The sequence below is a fragment of the Orycteropus afer genome, unplaced genomic scaffold (assembly GCF_000298275.1).
Source record: "Orycteropus afer afer isolate SDZICR_OR568_19922 unplaced genomic scaffold, OryAfe1.0 scaffold00154, whole genome shotgun sequence".
Classification (NCBI taxonomy): domain Eukaryota; kingdom Metazoa; phylum Chordata; class Mammalia; order Tubulidentata; family Orycteropodidae; genus Orycteropus; species Orycteropus afer.
In genome coordinates, this window is record NW_006921741.1 from 2143917 (window position 1) to 2156858 (window position 12942).

The 12942-nt window shown below is 41.3% G+C and overlaps 1 protein-coding gene across 1 annotated transcript in view; it reads right to left on the reverse strand.

Moving 5' to 3' along the window:
• DLG2 (discs large MAGUK scaffold protein 2) overlaps positions 1-12942 on the reverse strand; it is a 1122948-nt gene that overhangs the window by 80229 nt on the left and 1029777 nt on the right. The window contains exon 14 of the mRNA XM_042781713.1: positions 7792-7968. Within this exon, the coding sequence (XP_042637647.1) occupies positions 7792-7968 (177 nt within the window). The remainder of the gene's footprint in view (positions 1-7791; positions 7969-12942) is intronic.

Below are 12942 nucleotides of genomic sequence, written 5' to 3' on the forward strand. Positions count from 1 at the left end.
ATAGCGACCCCTCCTTGGGTTTCCGAGGCAGTATCACTACGGAAGTAGGATTGCCCAACCTTCCTTCCGAGGAGTGGCTGGTGGGTTTGAACCGCCTGCCTTCTGGTTAGCAGTCAAGTGCCTTAGCCACTATGCTACCAGAGCTCCCAAAGGACATGGGGTAAGACCCTTATAAAAGGTCTTTATAAGCCCATCCACACTAAGGACTTTTTCCCCCCTTTCTTGGAGTCCTAAAGAATCAGTAGAAGAGAAGCAACAGGAAAATGACAGAATCTCATTTACATTTTAAATAAATGACCCCTGTAGAAGTAGAGGACAAAGGAGGGCTTTTATTTGTGACAAATATTAGAAAAATGAAATTGGTAGGACTGGTACTTGTTTGAATGCTGGAGTTAAGAAAGAGGAAAAGAGAGTAATCTAAATTTCTCTCTGATTTTTTTTTGAGCCTTTCCATTTACACAAGATCATTCCTTCCTCTAAGTTGCCATAACAATTGGTATCTCTATATTGGCATTTTCTCTTGGATTCTGTGTGTTTATTTTTGCATTTGCACATACAAAGTTGTATGTTCCTTAAGGGCAAACCCACATATTACTCCCTGATGTTGTTGTTGTTTTTATGTGCCATCGAGTCGGACTCAACTCATAGTGACCCCTCCTTGGGTTTCCGAGGCAGTATCACGACAGTAGTAGATTGCCCAACCTTCCTTCCGAGGAGTGGCTGGTGGGTTTGAACCGCCAGCCTTCTGGTTAGCGGTCAAGTGCCTTAGGCACTATGCTCCCAGACTATCACTCCATACATAGTAAAACCAAACACCAAACCAAAGCTAAACACCAAATCCACTGCCATTGAGTTGATTCCAACTCCTAGTAGCCCTATAAGACAGAGTAGAAATGCCCCATAGGGTTTCCAAAGCTGTAAATCTTTACAGAAGCAAACTGCCACATCTTTCTCCCATGGAACAGCCGGTGAGTTCGAACTGCTGACCTTTTGGTTAGCAGCCAAATGCTTTAACCATTGTGTCATCAGGGCACCTTATAATTGTTGAATTAAAATAATATTCAGTGCCTTTCTATAACAAGACCTTTTGTTTAAACATTGTTGTTGTTGTTATGTGCTGTCGAGTCGGCCCCAACTCATAGCGACCCCTCCTTGGGTTTCCGAGGCAGTATCGCTACGGAAGTAGGATAGCCCAACCTTCCTTCCGAGGAGTGGCTGGTGGGTTTGAACCGCCAGCCTTCTGGTTAGCAGGCAAGTGCTTTAACATGGCTAGATTCAATTTCAAAAAGTGGGGAAATAAACGAGAGAAAAAATTCTAAATCCCCAGAAACTTAATGGTTTTTGAAGACTAAGCTATTCATAGATCAATAATTAACAGCACACTCCTTTCTAACTGAGGGTTCTTTTGTGTTTGCCACTAAAACACAGTGAAGATCAGGGTTTCTATAGTTACAGAATGGAGTTCAGAATATATTTATTTTAGTGTGAGCAGAATATCTGAGTGGAAACAGCTGAACACAATTTTTCAAATCTAACCTCAGATATTAAAGCAATATGTTACTGCTTGCATCCAACATATTACAGTTGGGAGGTGAACAAGAAAGACTTCGGAGAAGGGAAGCTGCCAAGTGGAAAAATGCTCACTGAGAGAATGACTGTGTCGAGCTCTGTCAGCTTTTCTCCATTTTAATCCAAGTACAAATCGTACTCCATATTCATCTCTGGATCCTTCTAAAACTGTTGTTAGCACCCTGACTTTATCCTGCCCTGTTTGCATTAACTAGGCTAGTGAGGGGAAACATGATTTCGTTAGAATATGCCAAAAAGACTCTGAAATACAGAGAATGCATGGTTATTTGATCAAGTCATAGGAAAAAATTTTGCATAAACCCACAGAACCCATATGAACCCCAAACAAATATATTAAGCTGACCTCAGTATTCTGCTCTAAGAATTGTCTGGACAGAGCATTCGAATTTTTTTTCTCAGTTTCTAAGTTCATCTTTTTCAGATTTCTTAAGAAATATCTTTACTAGGCCTATTTTAGTGGTTTGTCCTTTAATCTCAGGAGGGATGAAAAAAATGTTCACTCAAACACACACACACACACACACACACACAGATATTGAGAGAGAGAGAGAGACCCCTAATATTTGCTATGGTCTAGTCTTCAAACAGGTAATAGAAAAAAATAAAATTTGTCTTGCTTTCTTTTAAAAGCCTTTCCATAAAGGTAACATGATTTAGGTTCACATGCTGAAAGAAGATGGGAAAATTCTGTATTCTACTTGAGTTGAAAGTTTCATTAATAATGTTAATGATGATGATAATATAAATGGCAGCTGAATTTAACAGATAATTATTAATGAGTTTCCTGCACATTTACATTATCTTCATGGGTTCCTCCAACCCCGTGATGTGTGTATTATCCAGTCCCATTTTATGATGGGGAAGCTGAGGCTTGAAGCTTGTCAGTCTAGAAAATCAGAGAAACAAGGCCTCAAAATGTATCCTCTGACAGCCAACTTGTATCCAGTCCACAGCCACTTACTTTGGGAAACAGCATTGGAGACCTTCTATGCCTGCCTTATCCCAGGAGAATTCTCAACAAACATGAGATTTTGGATGGGTCATGAATCTGCAATTTTAGGGCCAATACACAAACCTGGCAATCTGGGCTGAGTTTTTTCACAACAGATACTTACCCCTCTTTTCATATATCCCCATATCCAAAAAATCTTGAAATAAATAAGCTATTAAGCATATAATCAATGAGGTAGTAGATGGCTGGTCTCAAAATTCAGAATAAATTTGCTTTAACACTGAAATGCATGTTAGCCAAATGTCTATTTGTACCATTACACCACAAACAGTAAACTGGTTTCTCACCTAAGCAGTCTTTGTGTATTCACTGAACCCTCATCATGTTTGTGTCCTACCCCACCCATTTTTATCACCTCTTGAGGCTCTCTGCAAACCTCTCTCCTGGGTAGCAGAAGCTATGGCTTATTCCTTCCTTCCTTACCTGCCTCAGCCCCTTCCTCTCCTGAGATACATATGGGTATTTTACTGCTGAAGTGAGAGTTAGAGTACAAAAATAGGGCTCTAAATAATGGTGTCTTATTTTCTTTGGCATTAAAATCTCAAAGCCTGAGAAAAGAGAAATAACCATAATTTGAGTGCATACTAAGTATTAGACACCATGCTAAACACTTTACCTATATTGTCTCCAGTGTGTACAACAATCTAGAGGTTCACATGGAGCTGAGCACATAACAGATACTTAATGGTTTAATGAATGAGTGAATGTATGAATCAAGTAGACTACTGGCTTTTGATCTAGATGGAAGAACTAAAGCTCACACAGGTTAATCAGAGACGTTAAGTGACTTATCCAAACAAGTGTTTCTTACAAAAAGTTGTTCATTGTTTCACTACTTTTTCACTTGGTAAGAATCTATGTAAAAGTTCTGCATCACTTTCTCTAATTGCTTTACTGAGTAAGACAGCAATGGCAGAAATAAATGATAACAAAGATCCTCAGGGCTTTACCTAAAGAAATGGTATATAGTACAGTATAGAACCTCTAGAGCGGAGTGAAACCTATGAGAACAACTATAGTACTTCCCTTACAATCAGCGTCAAGCAATTAATTAGATTATTTAAGCAGATATAATCCTCCCCATCCTAGCCTGGTCACTGACCAAAACACTGAAAACAAACTGCATGGCAACATTTGAACAATGAATTCTGACATCTAGCACCTCCAGAGCACCAAATGCTCATGCTTTAATAAGCCCAACTGTTTCCCTGGACCCTCTCACCTCTCTCCCATCTGGCATTTTCAGGATCCAGGCAAACACACAATGGAGTCAGGCTTAGAGCACGGGATGGATGGTGGGAACATCATTTGGCTCTTTTGCCTGTGTTCCACAGGGCCCTGCACTGTCAGAGAAGATTTGAAATGCCCTCACAGTAGTGGCCACTGGCTTGCTGCTTCTAGAAGGCTAGGTGACTAAATCCTTGTGTAATGCTAGGCACAAGCTGCCATCTGGGAGTTTAGCTGACCAGCCTGTAGGACAAATCCCAGCTCTGCTTCACACCAGCTATGCGACCTCAGGTAACAGAGAGTGTATTAAGCCTCTGAAATCACATAAGCTTGGGTTTGAATTCTGCCTCTTCCACTTACTAGCTCTGTGACTTTGGACAGGCATCTAATCTTTTAGGATCTCAGGATTTATATCCATAAGACTAGAACATTAACACAGACCTCAAAAGATTATGGTAAATATAAAAGGAGAAAATACAGAAAAATTGCTTAGCACAGTGTCTAGTACATGTTAAGAACTTGGTACATGGTAAGCTGCTGCTAACATGATTATGGAAATGCTTTACATAATGTCACTTGCCATCTCTAGTTCCAGTTTCCTCACCTGCAAAAGGGTGGCAGTAATTTCCATGTTACTTGCCTCGTGGCTTCATTGGGACAGTGACATGGCATCATCGATAGAGAAACATTTTTGTCAAATATAAAGTCACATGACATTGATCCAGAGCAGCTCTACTAGAGAAACCATATTCAGGAAAGGAACTAGAGAGGATTACGATTTTTTTTTAAGTCCTCAATTTAATAGTAAACCAGATTTATACCCTCTACCATTTATTCTCAACTGTTGTTTTTAAGATACTGAATACATGTGAAGTGAAGGTGTCTCATTTAAAGGTAAAATAATAAAGATCAGGCCCTGAAAAGCCCACAAGAGATTTTAAATTTCATTTAGTTAGATGATAAGGATTCTTTGTAGGATAGGCTTAATTCTAAGTGATTTTCAGTTCCTTCTGGATATTCTCCTAAATTTTCTCATTTTCTACAAGAAAAATGCATTACTCTTATGCACACATAATACTAAGATCATTTTGAAAGAATTCAAATCCTATGGAGAATATTTGAAGAAATGCCCTTACAGATAATATATTTCTACCCCTCTGAACCCAGCCCTGGGGTACTCAACCCATCATGAAATATAGAATTAAAATAAATATCAATGTTGGAGTCATCAGACCAAGCTTTTAAAGGGCGGCTGTTGTATGGTGATTAAGATGGTTTTCATTTAAAATTCAACAATGATCATGAACAGATGGAAAATTATCTCAAGAGGAATAACACTGAGAATGTTGCTTAGGGGGAAAGTATGTGCAATCAAACACATGAATGACTATTGACAAGATTGGTTACAATAAATTACAGAATCTCAGTGTTGCTAAAAGCCTGAAAATCATATAGTTCCACTTTCCCATCCAAAACTTGGACCTCTTTTACAATATTTGCTGACAAAGGATCTTCTTTCATCAGGATCATCTGGGAGCATATAAGCAAAAACAGACTTTTAAAGACATACTCCACTCGCTCAGGGTGTGTATGTGTAAGGCGAGGTGGTGTGTAGTAGTAGCATATGTGAAGTTGTTATAATGCTCCTTTGTGGGGCAACTATGGTTCTGGCTCACTATCTTTCTAGATAGGAGCTCTGGAAGCATAGTGCCTAAGGCACTTGACTGCTCACCAGAAGGCTAGGGGTTCAAACCCACCAGCCACTCCTCGGAAGGAAGGTTGGGCAATCTACTTCCATAGTAACACTGCCTCGGAAACCCAAGGAGGGGTCGCTATGAGTCGGGTCCGACTCGACGGCACATCTTTCCAGGTGGTCCAGGCCATCTCTTGGCAGCTCTATTAAAAGGAATTCTTTGAAATGATCTGGTATCTATTTCCCCATAGCTATCCTTCTACCACTTCATTATTATCCTCTGGGACCACATTCAACATGATGGCTCCTTCTAGGAAACAGCCCATCAGACAGTTCTGATGGCTTAAATTAAAGCAATCCAAAAGACATGTGAGTTGTTTTGACTTTTTTTTTTTATAGAAATTGAAATGGTGAAGCACCGAATATAAATAAACTGGCACAGAAAGTCACTGCTTTGAATACAGGAAACACTACAAGCCACTGTATAAAGTCAGAAACCACCCACATGCAAGGTTAGGCAATTATCCAGGAGCCCAATGGTTGAAGGACAGCCAGAGAACAGAAGGAGTGAACTGTCTGCAGATAGGAGATGGTTAGGCATGGAGAATGGAGAGATGTCCTGGGATTACAGCTGCTTCACCATGACTTCTGCCCACTAATCATGAGGGTGCAGCCAGGGGACAATATGCCTGCGCCTACCTACCCTTCATCCTCTGTTCACTCAGAGACATGGTCCAGTCTTCTCTGGGGTGCACATGCCCCATGGAGTTCTTCTTGGGTATAATTCATATCTTTTGTCTATGGTTTTTTTTATCAACTTAATCACTATATCAGGAGCTCTGGTGGCATAGTGCCTAAGGCATTTGACTGCTAGCCAGAAGGCTGGCAGTTTAAACCCATCAGCCACTCCTCAGAAGGAAGGTTGGGCAATCTACTTCCACAGTGATATCGCCTTGGAAACCCAAGGAGGAGTCATTGTGAGTCGGATCTGACTTGATGGCAGTGTGTTTGGTTTTGGTTTTTGAATCACTGTATTACTTTGTATGTAGTAGCACTTGAATATCTGGCTTCACTGACAATCATTTCCAAGGATACATTGGGTTTCTGGATATGAGGATATTATAAGGGCTCTTTGAGAAACCTGTAGCTCAAGAGAAGATGGTGACTATTTTGAATAAGTAAGATTCCTAACTTCAGTTTCACAACACACCGATTTTCCAGAGTATAGACAGAAATTTCCTATTATTTGGTATCAAAAATGCATTTGTAGGAAGAAAAATTCCTCCTGGGTAGTGGTGATTAGAAACTGCTGGGACAGATGAAGGACTTGGCTACTGTAAAGCATTGGCCTGTCTTTCCAAAGCAGACTTGAAGAAATGTTCAGAGAAAAGGTATGACAGTCCTGACGTTAGAGAACATATATCCGGAAACAAAGATCCAACTGGAAATTGGGAGTTGAAGGTTGAGATGAGAAGTAAGAGTAACTGTGTTAGGAGCTCTGGTGGCGTAGTGTCTGAGGCACTTGACTGCTAACCAGAAGGCTGGGGTTTCAAACCTACCAGCCACTCCTCAGAAGGTAGGTTGGGAAATCTACTTCTGTAGTGATACCGCCTTGGAAACTCAAGGAAGGGTTGCTATGAGTCGGAAGTGACACAATGGCAGTGAGTTTGGTTTTTGGTTTTTACAATAGTTAAAAAACAAAACAAAACAAAAAAACCCTGTAAACAGAGTCTTTACATCTCTTCGGGTATTTGACAGCTCTTATCTCAGGCATCTGAATTGAGGATGGGGATTTTCAATTTTTTCCATCAATATTTGGAGGCATTCCACAACCAGAAGCTTAACTTAGAAAATCATTTAACTTATTTGGCTTTCGCCTTGGCCTTTATAAATTATAAAATGGTCAGAAAAATACTGAGACTCCAGAACAAGCTCTCTGAGTTTGTAAATCAGCACACAGACTGATAAGCACAATCAAACATGTATATCGAACATGTGGATGCTGGGAAAAGTTCTCAAAAGGCAGTGTGAGCACAATGTCTCTTTCTGTCTTTCTACCTTGTCACAGTCACCAATTTTGGTAAAATTCTAATACGAAGAGAGTAAGAGTTTTTAATTTGTGTCACCTGTCACCACTGACAATTTTCTCATGGATTGACTCATTTAAATAGTTCTTTTATGAACAGTTTTTTCTATCTTCCTCTTCTCCCATCTACATTCCCTGAATAACTGAAAAGCAAATATTCTGAAATATAAAAGGCACTCTTACCTTCTTTTGCTGGGGACGACTCCCATCTCCTCACTGTCGCCCTCCAGTGTGACTCGCCTGGCTTGCCACCACTCATCATCGGAGGCATTGATAACATGGAGAATATCTCCGTATTTAAAACTAAGTCCTTGACTCGGCAGCCCACTGTCCTTGCTCTTGTCATAGTCAAACATGGCTCTGGAGAAAACGACAAAAGAGAACATTGTTAGGAATCTCTGGCAGCTCAGAGTTAGGACTCAATTTTGAATTCACTCTATGCCCTGAGAACCCGTCATCCACTTGACACCAGCTTGCTGGACCATGCCTTGGATCACAGCCCACATTCTGACAGCTTTGGTCACAAATTGAGGTTGGCTCTTTCTTTTCCTTGGTGGTTGCAATGGCAGCCTAAGACCTTTGAAAATGGAGACTCCTGTTTTTGGATACTATCAGATGTTACAAAACAATAATGGAAGATGTTAAAGGCAGTTTAGTACCTAATTGAGAATGTTTTTCCCTCCCACTGAACTCAGATTAAAATGTCATGAGGAGGAAGTAATGAACAGAAACATGGATATCTTTCTGAACGAGGCATTTTGTGCTATGAATAAATCCTCTTAGGTGTATCAACCTACAGAACTCTTTCCTTTATTATCAGGAAAAATGGCAGCAATTTAAATGTCCCACCATAGAGGACTGTGTTCCTTCCATGCAATGGAAAATTGGGTTGCCACTGAAATTTGATGGGTGCAGAGGATAATGTAATCACTTGAACAAATGCTTAAGAGCCATAAATGAAAACATATGGTAGTGCAGTGAATTAACATCACCCTTCTAACCACGGTCTTTGCGATTCCCACCAGATGCAAATAAGAGGTGCTTGTGGCCCACCAAGGGGACTGGATAGCTTGTTAAGACTGTAAATACGGTAGATGGCACCCTTGTGAGGGCAGGATCATGCAAATAAGGTGTATGGAACCCTAATGTGGGGATTGGTCACTTTTGCCATCCTGCTAGGCTTAAAATGAGCCTGTCCAAGAGGCAGAAAAGGGGGAATCTCATTACCATTAAGAAGGAACAGCCAGGAGTGGAGCACATTCTTTGGATGCCAGATCCCTGTGCTGAACCTCCTCAACCCAGGAGACAGAGAGAGCTTTGCTGAGATTGGAAGATACAGTGAGAGACAGCAAGCAGCAGAGGCAGCAGAACCAACAGAACAGCATGAGACAGAGCAGCCAGCTTTCTGGCCCATGGAGTGAGAAACCTGAGTGCCTTTGGGCAGGAGTCTGGCTGGTAGAGTAGAGTACCTCTCTGCACACCTATTGGCAGAGCTAAAAGAGCTCTGAAACACTTGCCTGGGGCTGGGCAGAGGCTGAGGCCAGACAGAAGTATGCCTGTGGCAGGGCTGAGGAGAAGCTGTCCTAATTAAAGAACTGTATTCTGAGTTATTTCTTATCTTGAATTGTAACCTAGTCCTTCCCTACTAAACCCCATAAACATGAGTACTGCCTGTGAGTTCTGTGTAGCCAGTGCAATGAATTACTGAGCCCGGCAAAACAGTAGAGTGCTGTGGAAGGGATGGTTGCTCACAGAATTGGTAAGAAGATTGGAGGGTGGCAGCATATCTCTACTTCATAGGTATCAGCCTTAGGCAGTTGACCTTGATCCTTCTTTCCCTTTGTGCAGTTAGAGAAGGTCCGATGCTGCCTCCACACAATTTTTGCACATATATATCTATTGTTTTTGTGTGAGTGTATAGATCAAAATTTATACATATCTCCTCTTTGCTTCTGTAGAATACTGAGCCTATCTCATTATTTCATATATCACACTACATTATAATTCTTGCTTTCTGCATCATATTTCTCTACTAAAGAACATTTGCTGAACCTTTACGAAGCTCAAAATACTCTAGTATTTATGACTAGTGGGGAGAGGGGGCTGGAAGCCGAATTAAAATGACAAACAAGACCTTGATAACTAGCTGTCACCCAAAGGAGCTAAAAATTTGTCTCAAGCCATGTATTGTCCATTCCCTCCTTCAATTCCCTCTCTCAAAAATCACTACCACACCCACGCAGCATATTTTTTTTTTCAGAAAATCAGATTTCGTTGCCTCCCTGTTTATTCCCTTTTGATTCCATTCTAAGAATTTCCTTGGAGAGTAACCACTTTGCATGCAAAACTAATTGGATCTGGGGAGCAGATTTTTTTAAAAATCACTGAGAATCAAGTGTGATTATTTCTTTTTCTTCTTCTTTCCTCATAAAAGAAATGTCACATCTGCTGTCATGGCAACCAAAAAGAGCTGAAGACAGCATCTAAACCTCTCCAATACTGCAGGAAAAGTTAAATCATTTACAACACATCCCCTTCTTCCATTAACTCAGTCCCCAAGTCATGGAATTAGGGGGAGACATTCTTACTCTGAGTTCCCAGAGCGAATCATTGCCACCTCCACTATCTGCATCTTCCCGACCAAAGGCTCAGACAAAGCTACAGTCAGGAATTTGGGCCACACACAGAAGCCACTCCTGACACTGCCATTTCTCCGGTGTGAGATGCCACAGAAATTAGTTATATTCCTGAGCCACAGATACAAAATTAGTCCAATAAGCATGGAGCAGCTGTGTGCATTAATGAAATAACATATATAAAAGCACCCAGCCCGTGGTAGGTGTAATATAACAGAGTGTGGCACAGTGGCTAAGAATATAGACACGGGCCAGATTGTCAGGGCCATGTCCTGGTCCTACTACTTCTTACTAGCTATATAGGTAGTTACCTGAACAAACTGTTTAACCTCTCTTAGGCCTCATTTCCTGTGATGATGATGATCACAATATCAGAAACAGTACTGCCGTCATGGAATTGTAACAAGAATAAAGTGCTACATACACATTGCCGTCGAGTTGGACTTGACTCATAGTCAAGTTTCTGAGGTGGTATCTCTATGGAAATAGATTGTCCAACCTTCCTTCCAGGGAATGGCTGGTGGGTTTGAACCGCCAGCCTTCTGGTTAGCAGTCAAATGCCTTGGGCACTATGCCACCAGAGCTCTCAAGTGCTACATAAGGTATCATATATAAAGCACACAGAATAGTGCATAGCACATAGTGGCAATCATAAAAATCCTTTCCACAGATTAGACTTTGTACAGAAAAGAGTTAACACAGCAGGCCTGAGACAACTAACCTTAAAAAGGTTAGCTTGCAAGTATGGCTCTTGGTTGATGTCTGGGAACTTCAATTTTCAGAGTTTTCCCAAAAATTACCTGGTAAAAATAGCTCACAGTGTCTACATTATTTGTGCAAACAATGGTTTATGCTGAACACCTATTTCTCTTCTAGGAGTCTGGAATATCTGGTACCTTCTAAGCTGAGGGTCCCTATGTGACCAGCCTCTAACAAATGCCCAGGGCACTGAGTCTCTATTAAGGTTTTCTGGTAGATGGCATTTCATACCTGCTGTGACAATTAGTTGCTTGGGAAATTAAGTGTAAACTGTGTAACTGCACTGAAGAGAAGCCTTGGAAGCTTGTGCCTAGTTTCCTCTGATATTTGCTCCATGCACCTCTTTCCTTTGTTAATTTCACTTTGCATCCTTTTGCCGTAATAAGCCATGGTTGTGAGTACACCTAAATGTTAAGGCCCATGAGTCCTTCTACCAAATTTCCTTGGGAATCTGACACACACTCTCTAGACTGCAAACCATTTTCACATATACTACCTTATTTCAGACTTAATGCATTTCTACGAAGAAAGTATGATAGACATAGTTCTATGCCACTTTTATAGAATATGCAAGGCCCAGTGACTAACCCAGGGACATAGCAAAGTGGCAGTAACCCAAGGCTACTGCCTGGGTCTTCTGATCTCAAGTCCCAGGTCAGTGCCCTTCACTTTGTCCCTACTTAATCTGGGAGGTGATGCTGGCGGCAGATGATTAGGTTAGGGATGATTAACCATGTTGTTTTTGGGTGCCCTTGAACTGATACTGACTCATGGTGACTCCACGTGCACCGAGTAGGACTGCCCCATAGGGTTTTCCAGGGTGTAACTTTTCGGAAACAGAAGAGCCTCTTGATGGCTTTGAACTGTTAACCATCCAGCTACTAGTTGAGTACTTAACCATTTGCACTACCCAGGGACTCCATGATAACCATGACTGCTATTACTTATGCCCTTATTAAGTGGCCCAAAACTTTGTATTCATTGTTTACTTTAACCTCAAAACAATCCTGAAGGTAAAAATTAGTATCACTCATTTTATAGATTAGGGAAGGAGACTCAGGAAGTTAAGTAGCCATTTCAAAGGCACACATACACATGTAGTAGAGACTAAAAATAACACCAGGTCTTTCTGACTTTACAGCCCTCATTTTTGGCCATTTCTTTACAAGGCTTCATTTTATCACCTTCTGCCCATGTTCACATTGCACTTTTAATGCTTCTTAAGCTTCAACCATAGCCTCCTCTCCAAAGTCCCGAACTCCCTTAATGTTCAGTTCCTGTCTCTGTATTTCTTGCCCTAAAAGTCTTTGAACCTCTAGCTTGGCTCTGGGCTTTTTCTGGTTACAATGTGCTGGGAATTGGGTTTAGAGAAGCTATGAAGAAAGCTGTCAGGTGGTGATTAGGAGGGTAGGCTCTAGGGCCTGGGGCTTGTAACTTTTAAACTATGTGACCTTGACAGTGAAGGCAAACATGGATATATGGGTGGATAGATGGGTGGACAGGCTGAACTATTAGGTATGTCTGTGCAGGGCAGTGTGTGCCCAAGACCATATATAGGGTTGGCAGACAATGTTTCTACAAGTGTATCGCTATATTCTGTAAGAATTCCCAGGTGTAGCATAGTGGCTAAGGCACTTGACTGCTAACCAGAAGACTGGCTATTCAAACCCATCAGCCACTCCTCGGAAGGAAGATGGGGCAATCTACTTCCATAGTGATACTGCCTTGGAAACCCAAGGAGGGGTCGCTATGACTCAGGTCTGACTCGATGGCACATAACAACAACATAATAGAGCTGACCAGGGACAACGTTGTAGTCACTTCTTGGGCACAGCCAGCTACCCAGAGGAAGCAAGCAGTTGGACCTGTGGACTCAGGACCATGTTTTTAATTCGCTTCATGTGCTAATTCATCACAGCAACTTTTTTTTTTTTTTTTT